We start from the raw sequence: 12,106 nt of genomic DNA on the forward strand, positions 1-12,106 counted from the left end.
ACTGTAACTCCCTTTAGACAAAACCGCAACTAAATACATCTGAAAAGCCCTAATTCTTGCCACTATCAGAGACATTACTGTAAAAAAAATCAGAGTTGAAAAAAAAATTGTGGTAGTGGCTCTTTCTATTATGGCCCCATGTGTAATAATAAATGTAAAAACATGAATGAAAATAGTTTACTTGGGTCAACTAACAGTTAACTTTGGCAATTTTCATATATTTTTGTTTTCTTTATGTTCTCTACTTTTGTATCCAGTGCCTAAATTGCAACCCTTTGGACACTGAATGCACAATACATCAAGTTTGTACAAATGTGTTTTCATTATAGTTGAAATCAAACAGTTAAAACACACAGATAAAAAGTGTATTGGGTGTTACAGCGTCGAACAGCAGGAAAGCCTTCTTATCACTGCCTCTGTAACACAGTATCATAGATCATGTTCTCAGGAGCAGGAACAGGAGACCAGAGGTGTTGTTTCACACCATCTGGCTCTCAGTCAGGAGGCAAACTGCTTGATTAAAGGACACAATTAACATAGAACAGGTTTGGTCAAGTTCCCCAGAGGGGATTAAGGGATTCACCCAGTCAATTATACACACTCACACTGGGGAGTTGCCTCGCACAGTCGAACAGAAGGGAACACAGGTGACAGGTGAAAGATTTAATTTCCTGTGAGCTGAATTAGAATCAGAAATTGATTTTTAACCACTGCAGAAACTGTTCAGGAGCTTCTTCTGATGTTGGTATAAAACCTGGAGTGATAACAATGCAAAAAGACAAAAAACATCCAGGAACCAAAGTAAAATTTAGACATCACAGTTAGGTCAAAACTAGCTGACTTCCTGTCACTGATGACAGATATAATATGAATTGAACTGACAGCAACAAATCACATTGAGGAAGAAGAGCTGTAGTTTTTCATTGTTGAGAAGTTTATTTGAATGTAATAAATACAGCTTTTTAAAAGCATTCATTATTCTTTGAAATTGGCCACTCCATTTAAAAAAAATCTAATGTTATTAAAAAGTTGAAGGATGTGTAACGACTGATTCAGAATTCAAAGTACATTGTCTGGGATGTGTTGGACTTGGAACCTTCCTGTCTTGACTTGGGACTGTCCCACTTGGACTTAGGAGTTGACTTGGGACTTCCCTGACTTGTTGGTCTTGACTTGGGAGATGGTTTGGAACTTTCTTGTTTTGAATTGGGACATGACTTTGGACTTGGGAGGACTTTGGACTTTCCTGTCATGCCTTGAAACTTGTTGGGTTTGCTTTGGACATAACTTGGGCTTGATTTGGAACTTGCTGGGCTTGATTTTGGACATAAATTTGGACTTGCCTGGGAACTTGTGCTTGATATTTTGAATTGATTTAGGACTTAATGGGCTTTACTTGGGACTTAATTGGGGACTTGTTGGGTTTGATATGGATTTTCAGTCTTGACCTACAATGTTTCTCAGCAGTTATTGGTCTTTACCTTGAACTAAACCTGCAATCCTTCTCTTCTGCCCTCAGCTAAGAGCTTTAGCCTATGCAGCGAGCTAAACATATGGCTTCAGTAACCACTCGTGGAGCATTATTCAGTTTACTGATCCATTTTACTTGTAAAACTGTGACAAAAGAAACAGAATAAACAACGTTCAGTTTCAGTGTAAAAACATACATTCACACTTATTTCTGTGTGTAAAATAACCAACCTGAGGTCTTAACATTAGCAATACATCGTATTTTGAATAGCAACCACAATGGTAAATGATAACATCAGCTTTACTGAGTGAATGGCGTACCGCCTTCAGTAACACGAAACGCAAAACGAAAGAGCTAGTACACATTCCTAATTAAGATATTTGACTTAACTTACAGATTATGCCTTTGACAAGCGCAAAAGGTGAGGAAAACGTCAGACTCGACCGAGGAGCGACATGTTTGAGGACTCTGCTGCACTTTCTAACTCCCGCTTAACGCACTTCCTGCTTCCAACATACGCCACCAGAGGGCAGTGTAGGATTAACAACAAATTCAAAATCACTAGATTCTCTTAAAGGCACGGTAACCAGATTATCTGTAGACTGAAATAGCTTGAATCTGTCACAAAATAAACCTCAAATGCATAAAAAACAAATAAAACAAAACTGAGAGACAGAATACTCCCCGTCTGACATCAGCAGGATGTCATACTAACCCACACCCACTGTTTCCAAAGGATATGAGGAGTCTTTCAGGCGTGATTCCCCGGCACGAGCAGGATGACCTCACTGATAGGTCTCAAGTACAGTCTCTGTTCGCCGTTGCGGGTTATCTTGACCTGGATCTTCCTTACCCTTTCATCCTGGCTAGGAAAGGTCTTTGCAACAACACCAAGAGGCCAGTCGTTCCTGTGTTCTTGCCCCTCCTTGAGCAGGACGACGTCTCCTATTTGTAGGTTGGGTTTAGGTGTTCTCCACTTGCGACGAGGTTGTAGTCCACTGAGGAATTCCCTCTTCCATCGTCCCCAGAAGACATTGGCCAGATACTGTACACGTCTCCATTGTGCTCTGAACAGGTTACGGTCATCAAAGTGGCCTGGGATGACTGGAGGCGTGGCTGATTTCTGCGTGAGCAGCATGGCAGGAGTGAGAATCTCAGGATGCTCCGGGTCAGTGGAAACCGCTGTAAGCGGCCTTGCATTAACAATAGCAGTCACTTCCGACATGAACATCACCAGCACTTCATGTGTGAGCTTGGCCTTTCCATGCTGCAGCAGCATTGCATCTAGAATCCGCCGACTGACGTCGATCATGCGCTCCCATGATCCAGCCATGTGGGAGGCGTGTGGGGGATTAAAATGCCACTCACAACCACTGTTTCCAAGATAAGTGTTGATATTGCCATTGTGACAGCCCCTTTTGTCAATTTGAAGTTCTCTGCAAGCACTCACAAAATTTGTACCACAGTCTGATCTGAGCAGCTTGGCAGCCTCTCGGATGGGAAAGAAACGTCGCAGCGCATTAATGAATGACGAAGTGTCCATTGACTCTATTACTTAAATGTGGATGGCACGAGTACTCATGCATGTGAAGATTACCGCCCATCTCTTGGCTTCTGCCTGAGCTGCACGTGTTTTTCTGACTGTGACGGGCCAAGGGCCAAAAACATCTAGGCCGACACATGTAAAAGGAGGGTCTGTGCACATTCTGTCTTCTGGCAGGTCTGACATGATCTGTTTTTGTTGTTTGCCTCTTAATCTGCGACATGTAACACAGTTAAAGACAACACTGCTAACGGCTCTTTTCCCGCCCACTATCCAGAAACCCGCAGCTGTGATAGCACCTTCAGAGAAGTGTCTGCCCTGGTGGCATACTTGTGAATGAAAGTGTCTGATTATGAGGTGAGTGACGTGGTGTTTACTGGGGAGGAGTATGGGGTGTGTTTCGTCTGCTGTGAGTTGAGCCTTTGTCAGCCGACCTCCAACACGGAGGACCATGTTAGTGTCCATGACTGGGTTCAGTTTGCTAAGTGGGCTTTGCTTGGGGACAGACTCACCACGTTCCACGTGCCTGATGTCATCTGCATACACATCACTTTGCACTGCACGAATGATGATGGCTTTGGCCTGCTGGAGCTGTTCTTCAGTGATGTTCTTGTCACACTTGTGCCATCCATGGCATCTGCTCTCAGTGGCAGCCTTAAAACATGCGACGATGTGGAGCAGCCTGGCGATGGTATTTGACAGACGACTCCAGCTGGAGAATCTTTCAAACCTTGCAGCTCCGAGCGTGCCTTTTGACAGGGAGGTAGCACAGGATACAACCTCTGGACGCAGTTCAGTGTCATGTTCAGGGTTAATGAGGTCAAAGGGCACTTCCTGTGTTTGACCTTGGCTTGAGTCAGTAAGGAAGGGAGGCCCGCTGAGCCATGTAGAGTGGGAAAGATGCTCAGCAGGCAGTCCACATGTGGTGTGGTCAGCTGGGTTTAAATGTGTGGGCACATAATGCCATTAGTGAGCCTGTGTGGAGCGCCTGATGCGTTCTACACGATTATGTACATATACATAAAAGCGTCTCTTGTCATTGAAAATGTAGCCGAGCACTACTTTAGAATCTGTGTCGAAGTTTACTTCATCGAATGTAAAGTCGAGCTCTTCTTGGACCATGTCTGCTACTTCGACAGCCAGCACTGCGGCACACAGCTCTAACCTGGGAATGGTGATGTCTGGTTTTGGAGCTAGCCTGGCTTTGCCAAGGAGAAAGCCCCCGTCACTGTGTCCATCAGCAGTGGTGAGTTTCAGGTAGGCGACAGCCCCGACTGCTTTTGTGGATGCATCACAAAACACATGCATTTCCTTTCTCCATGCTTTGGACAGTGAGATGGATGTATACATACGGGAGATCTTGAGCTGTCCCAGGTGCTTTAGAGAGTCTTTCCATTTCTGCCACTTGTCCTGTTGCTCCTTAGGCAGTGGAGTATCCCATTCACTGATGTCTTTGGAGATCTCTCTCAAGATGGAGCGTCCTTCAATGCTGACTGGCACGGCGAGCCCAAGCGGGTCGTACAAACTGTTGATGACTGATAACACGCCATGCTTGGTGAGGGGCTTGTCATTGATCTCCACTCGAAACGAGAACTGGTCTGTGGACAAGTTCCAGCCCAGTCCGAGGCTGTGTTGCATGGGCGAGGCATGCTGTCCAAGCTCAAGCCCTTGCAGACCTGTGGCAAGATCCTCACCCGGGAAGGCACTGGTGACTACAGGACTGTTGGACGATATCTTGTTGAGACGGATGTTGGACTGAGCCAGCATTTTTTGTGCTCTGATGAGGATGTCGATTGCCTCGTTCTCAGAGGCGAATGACTTTAGCCCGTCATCTACATAAAAATGGTGCTCAACGAATTTCCTCACATCACTGCCGTACTCACTCTCTCCCTCCACAGCGGTTCTCTTGAGTCCATAAATGGCGACTGAGGGAGATGGACAGTTTCCAAACACGTGAACTGTTATTCGAAACTCTTCCGCTTCTCCATCCAAGTCGTGATCTCGGAACCAGAGAAAGCTCAGGTAATCACGATGGTCCTCCCTGACCATAAAGTTGTGAAACATCTGCTCCACATCAGCCATCACAGCGTATGGTTCACCTCTGAAATGGAGAAGCACACCTACAAGACTGTTGTTAAGATCTGGGCCTTTAAGCAACACTTGATTAAGAGACACATTTCCACACTGGGCACTTGAATCGAATACAATCCTGATTTTACCTGGCTTTCGTGGGTGGTAAATGCCAAAGCTTGGGAGATACCAACATTCTTGGTGGGGTTTAAGAGGAGGGGCCTTTTCTGCGTGTCCTTTGCTGAATGTCTTTTTCATAAACTCCACGAAATGCTCTTTCATTTCCGGCTTTCTCTTTAGTGTCTTGCGTAGAGACATGAGGCGGGTGAGTGCCTGCTCTCTATTGTTAGGCAAGCGGAGTCGGGGATGACGAAACGGGAGGGGAGCCACCCAGTTATTTGCCTCATCTTTAACAAACCCATGGTGCATAACATTCAGGAACGACTCATCTTCTGCAGAGAGTGCCAGTTTGTCATCATCTGCTGTTTGTTTAAAGATGTGTTTGCTCAGCTAATCTTTGGGTTGCATGCTCTCAAAAAGGGGGTTGTCTTCTGTGAACTTTACCTTTGTGTAGATTCTGTTTTCACAGGGAGAGAGGAAACTGGGCCGGCCGTTATCAAGTATGTTTGTCTTGTAGGAGTTCACTGTGGGTCTGTGGGCTCCTGAGAGGCAGACATCTCCAATAATTACCCACCCAAGATCGAGCTGTTGGGCGTAAGGAGCTTCGTTTGGGCCGTTTATCTGGCAGCGAACCTTGTGAGCCTGAATCACATCTCTGCCCAGCAGGAGAAGAATGTCAGCTGATGGATCAAGTGGCGGTATTTGTATGGCTACGTGAGAGAGGTGAGGATGTGCGGCTGCAGCTTCAGGGGTGGGTATCTCACCTCTGTTGTCTGGGATCTGGTTACATTCAGTGAGTATGGGTAGTGTTATTGACACTTTTCTGTTTATGCCCTCGATGGCAAAGCCATGAGCTCTGCGCCCTTGTGTGTTCACTGTTCCTGAGCATGTTTTCATTGTGTATGGGAGGGCCTCACCATGCAGGTTGAACATGTCAAAAAAGAGGGACCGAGCTAATGACACATTACTCTGATCATCTAAGATCGCTTACATTTTCCTTTTCTCATTGGGGGCTGAGCAGGGGTACACATTCACCAGGCAAATTTTAGAACATGACTTTCCCTGTAGTCCTTGTCCACATACCTCAGTGCAGCTAGATGTGGTCACTGTGAGGCTTGGGGTATCTGGCTCCCCGCCATGGGCCAATGGTAGGGTGTCAGGGCCTGTATCTGTCCATGGGGGTGGCCCAGCATGCATGGCGGAAGTGTGTGAATCACTTTTGCACTCCACACAGTGAATAACAGCTTTACAGTTTTTAGCCCTGTGTTCTGTTGATGAGAGGCACTTGTAACAGATTGACAGCTCCTTAAGCAGACCTCTTCTCTCATCCAATGTCTTCATTCTGAATCCTCTTCATTTGGCGAGAGAATGTGGTTTCTTGTGTACTGGAAACTGTTTATTGGGGTCGAGAGGGGGAGCTTTTGGTTCATTGTTAGCTGCACCAACCTGTGTTTTGTTCGTTGTGACAGGAACTTTGAACCGTGTTTGTCTCACTAGAGTCCTTTCTGCTTTCATGTGTGCAGGGCCGCAGCTTTGCAGGATGAAGCTGGGGTCTGTTCTCATTTCAGCGTGGTTGTTGACAAACTGGACGAAATAGGAGAAAGGTTGGTAGTGAGCTTTGTGATCTTTTTTATATCTTGACCCTACTTTGACCCACGCCTCCTGCAGGCCACCAGGGAGCTTTTCCACAATAGGGTTTATTCCTCTTGAAGTGTCGAGAAAGCTGAGGCCTGGTAGATACCTTTCATCTTTTGCCACCTCGAGCTCTTGGAGAAGGTCTGCAAGCTCTTGCAGGAGGTGACTGTCTTTATAGCCAACTTTGGGAAAACTTTCCAGGCGACTGAACAGCGAAGCCTCGATCGCTTCTGGTGAGCCATAATTTTTGTCGAGCCTTTGCCATAAACGTTCAAGACCTGCTTTGGGGTTGCTAACGTGAACGGCTCTAATCCTCAGAGCATGATGGAGGGACTCACTGCTCAGCCATTTGGTAAGTAGATCAAGCTCTTCGCAGCACTTCAAGTTCAAATCTCCAGTGGCGTTGTGAAACATAGATTTCCATGCTACATAGGTCTCTGGCCTGTTATCAAACACTGTGAGTCCTGCTGTCAGGAGGTCACGACGTGCGAGGAGCACAGCGAGGTCTGATACATCAGTTTGTTGGCGCAAAGATGGAGATGGGACAGTATATGCTCCAATGCAGCTGGGGGAATGGAATGGCGGTGGCTTGGGTTGTCTGATAGGTTGATAGCTGGGCGTGTACTCACATGCATGTGTCATAGCTGTTGGCCCGCTTGGCTCGACATTGTTGGTGTTGTTTATGTCCCACTTTTGTTCTTTATCAGGCTTTGTCTCGTCTTCCATATTAGCATCATTATGAAAGTGAGTGTTTACATATTCTTGAGTGCGGCTGGCAGCCATGGCTGTTGTAGCAGGAACCTCTGGCGGCTCTTCCAACTCTGTTTGGTCCGAAACTGCAGCCTCAAGGACCCTTGCTGCTGCGAGCGCTGCTTTAGCCTCTCCCTCTTGCTTCAGGGCGTTCATAGTAGCTACCAGCCGAGTCTTTTCCATCTCGATGCGTGCCGTTTCGACCTCCATGTCTATTTGGCGCTTGGCGTACACTGCTCTGGTGCTGGCGGCTTCAGCGTCGGCTCGTGCTTTTGCTGCAGCAAGGCTGGCTGATGACCGGCGTGATGAAGCTGAGCTGCACTTTGATCTGACTTCTAGCTGGGAGAGCGGTGGGGTGTCTCCGTGGTTAGACATGTCTGCTTTCACTGGCGTGGAGAGTCTCAGGACCCCGACGATGCACTTGATGTGTAGATAATCTTTTTACTCTTCTGCCCTCAGCTAAGAACTTTAGCCTATGCAGCGAGCTAAACATATGGCTTCAGTAACCACTCGTGGAGCATTATTCAGTTTACTGATCCATTTTACTTGTAAAACTGTGACAAAAGAAACAGAATAAACAACGTTCAGTTTCAGTGTAAAAACATACATTCACACTTATTTCTGTGTGTAAAATAACCAACCTGAGGTCTTAACATTAGCAATACATCGTATTTTGAATAGCAACCACAATGGTAAATGATAACATCAGCTTTACTGAGTGAATGGCGTACCGCCTTCAGTAACACGAAACGCAAAACGAAAGAGCTAGTACACATTCCTAATTAAGCATATTTGACTTAACTTACAGATTATGCCTTTGACAAGCGCAAAAGGTGAGGAAAACGTCAGACTCGACCGAGGAGCGACATGTTTGAGGACTCTGCTGCACTTTCTAACTCCCGCTTAACGCACTTCCTGCTTCCAACATACGCCACCAGAGGGCAGTGTAGGATTAACAACAAATTCAAAATCACTAGATTCTCTTAAAGGCACGGTAACCAGATTATCTGTAGCCTGAAATAGCTTGAATCTGTCACAAAATAAACCTCAAATGCATAAAAAACAAATAAAACAAAACTGAGAGACAGAATACCTTCATAGCCTCGACTGGAGTTGTGTGACCTCAAAAATAATATTTCCTGATTCGTGAGGTAAAGTGTCATAAAATCAAGACTACATAAAACCAACACATCTGAACTCCAACCAAACCAGTGACAGGACTGAGTGTTTACCTGTCAAGATGTACCACTCTCAGCGTTCAATGAAAACCAGGATCTTCATGCTGACTGGCCATTCTCTTAGGACAGATTCAGTCAAACTCATTGGTACTTATCAGACTCATTACAGACAGTGAAATAGACTTCCTGTCTGTTTGGCCTCTTCATCCAATCAACTGCTTGCCTGACTGACCATGCCATGTCTGGGTTTTTAGATCAACCGGTTTCATTTTGCTTGCACAAAAAAAACAACAAGACTCATTCCTCATCTCTATCTGTGTGTGTGTCTCTGCTGTGATTGTCTACAACATTACAGCATCTTACTTGATGGTAAATTTGTCCCAGAATGACCATTTTCACCATCTGTCTGGTTGGTGAGAGAATTGGAAAGGAATGAGGAGAAGTGTGCAGGAGGTACCCTTTAGGGGTGTGTGATTGACTGTGTGACTGTGTGTGTGATTTTAAAGCAAGCATAATATCTGTGTGTGTGTGTGTGTGTGTGTGTGTGTGTGTGTGTGTGTGTGTGTCAGTGATAAACTAAACAAAGCCTTTCTCTGTCTTTGTCCACAGCCTTTTCACCTCTCTGTCTCTTGGAAGGCCACCAAAGACAGCCTGGAACTCTGTGCCTCCATGATGCCAACACTCATAAAAACATACACTCTTTTCCTGGAACACACTTTGAGACAAACATCCTCTCTCTCTGTCTGTGCTTCACATTTTCTGTTGCTCTCCTAAGTCTAGTAAACACTGTAGCTGAATAATAATAATAATAATAATAGAAAAAAGGAATTCCTCATAGCTTCAGAGCTCGTCATATCATCAGATTCAGACATTTGCTTCAATGTAAATGTAGTAGTTTCTTTGAAGATGGTTTGAAGTTTGATATTCAGACATTCAATTCATTCACAATCATTCTGGAGAAGCTCTCCTGCCATTCTTGCCAGTTCTTTCACTTTACTGTCTTTACAGTTTGAACCTCTTTCTGCTGGACTGACTCAAATTTCAGAAGGGAGAAATTCATGCTTTATAAACACATGAATGTGTAAATGCCTGTATTTATTCACAATTCACAGCTGTTGAATATTTTATGATGTATTTCATGTGTTCCACAGTTTCCATTATACAATACAGAAAGCAAAGCTACTTTTTTTTCCCCGTTCATTTATGTCACCATTCCTAAGATGTCGATGATGCACAAGAAGGAATTCTGTTCCACTATACATGAAAAAAGATAAGACAGTGAGCTGCAAACAATAATAAAACCTCAATCATAAATTAACTTCAAATATGTTTTCAATATGCTTTTAAAAGACAAAATGCCATTTCAAACCATGCATAACAATATTGGAAATTGGACTTCAGGAGAGCATAAGGTGCAGACAATGCTCTGGTAATGGTCTCTGATGCAAAAGAATGTAATTTGGGGACGTAGCTACTTTAAGGAATCCAGGCTCTTAATAGGGACACAGCTTTTAGTAATTTATTAACTCACATTATGTAACTTTGAAATGTCTCACTACTTTTGACTGGTCAGATTCAACAAGATTCAAATTAACAAGACCACCTTTTCACTTCAACTGTTTCCAATGTGTTTCTCATAATAAACAGAATAACTTTTATTCAGTTTATCTTTGTTCCATGTAAATGATTCAGTTTCAGAGTATTCTGCTCACTGGCATAATTCTGTGTGTGTGTGTGTGTGTGTGTGTGTGCAAGTGAGCTGTAGCATGTGTAAGTGTATGTGCATCAGTGAGCAATCGCTGTTGCATATTGCATTGGACCTATACATTACATTGGCAATGAACCAAGTGCTTCCTCTATAGGTTCACATTCCTATTCATAAACTCAGCTGAACCATATCTATGCACACAGTCTCACTCTGTGACAGGGACTTTAAAATTAAGAAAAAAAATAATTATAAAAAATAAATGAGGGATGATTTTTTGTGTTGCTGTTGTGCTGAGAAATAAAGATGGCTTTTCTGTTGACTGGGGTGAGACTGGTGTTGGTGGTGTTACCACCGCAAACAGCTACGCAGACTGATCCCGTCTCTGCCACAGCTTCTGCCTCACAATGAGACATGTCAGTTTGACTGCATTTCAATAAAAGCAGCTGCTCAGACAGGACTGCAGTTCTATGTTGAGGAACGCAGGGTGAGAACAGTTCAGAGTAGGTGGTTTAACGGAGATATTGTTAAACTCAAAGAGTCAGCCAAATGTTACAGTGACAGCACCAGCTTTTCTTTCCATCGGCATCTGTCAGTTCTAACATTTCCTACTTCTCCTCCCCTGTCTTCATCTCTTCCTCGATCACCTGACCATCACATACCTGCCCACCTGCCCCTCATTCTCCTTAACAGCAACATATAGTTGTCCAGAGGCTTTAGTCATTTGCCACATCATCCACTGTTTAACTCATCAGATTTTTGGGTTTTTGGGTTTTGCCTGAGTGTCTGCTGCTTATCTGTTGCTTCCCTTTTTTTCAAACATGGACCAAGAAAATCTCTCTTTTTTGATTCTACTATCTATACGATCCTAGAAATTACATTTATATGCTACTAATTTGTTCTGTGAGCTATGTTTGAAGGGAAATGTGATTGCTCCTTTCATTGTGATCATGGGGAACAGCACAAAGTTCTTTGTTCATACTGCACAGAAATCAGAGGGAGGTTGGTTGAGCCAAGTGCTGCTCTTTGACACCTGAGACTGGGGTTCACTCCCACATTGTAGTGAAAGTCCGGTGAGTGCCTAAACATAACCATTAAAGGTCGAATAAAGCAAAAATTTGTAGGAAACTGTTCAAATCTGTTGTATGAACATTTTGCAGATATGAGCAGTATTTTTTTTTTTTCATTTGTTTTGCAATCTTATGTCATATCATCATCCCCACCGATTGAACCATTTTCAAACAATTGTTGCCCAATAAACGTAATAATAATGCAGTATTTGTGCCATCAGATCATCTGATCAAACTAGTCTTTAACATATCCTTTTGCCATTTGGAGAAGTTTATAGATTCCCTGTCAGTCAGGGCCACTATAATAGATGCAGGATGGGGAAATGTTCCATGGCTAATACTGTGCTACAAGCTATAAGCCTTTATACTCCCATATCTTGTCTGTCCATCTGGCGCCGTCTGGCTGGAGATCTGGCTCATGTTTCTATATCTGAGCCTGGTATTCACACACTGGCTCCATATTCGAAGCTGGTGTTTACCTCCCACATGACAAGGATGGGAGTGGAGTTGTGAATTTTCCTGCAGGTGGAAGAGATGTCCCAGACTACCTTTGGCAAGCTCTTT

General features: G+C 44.2%; 1 protein-coding gene across 1 annotated transcript; it reads right to left on the minus strand.

Moving 5' to 3' along the window:
• Positions 1-996: 996 nt before the first annotated feature.
• Positions 997-5,233, minus strand: LOC139632371 (uncharacterized). The gene has a single exon (XM_071497284.1). The coding sequence runs from the start codon at positions 3,012-3,014 to the stop codon at positions 2,223-2,225; it is 792 nt and encodes a 263-aa protein (XP_071353385.1). The 5' UTR covers positions 3,015-5,233; the 3' UTR covers positions 997-2,222.
• Positions 5,234-12,106: the final 6,873 nt, after the last annotated feature.

The sequence above is a fragment of the Trachinotus anak genome, unplaced genomic scaffold, assembly GCF_046630095.1.
Source record: "Trachinotus anak isolate AG129_WGS33_773 ecotype Australia unplaced genomic scaffold, CSIRO_AGI_Tana_v1 ptg000014l, whole genome shotgun sequence".
NCBI lineage: Eukaryota > Metazoa > Chordata > Actinopteri > Carangiformes > Carangidae > Trachinotus > Trachinotus anak.

Excerpts from the sequence above, each read along its gene's own strand:
- LOC139632371 (XM_071497284.1), bottom strand. The coding sequence starts at position 3,014 with ATGGACACTTCGTCATTCATTAATGCGCTGCGACGTTTCTTTCCCATC.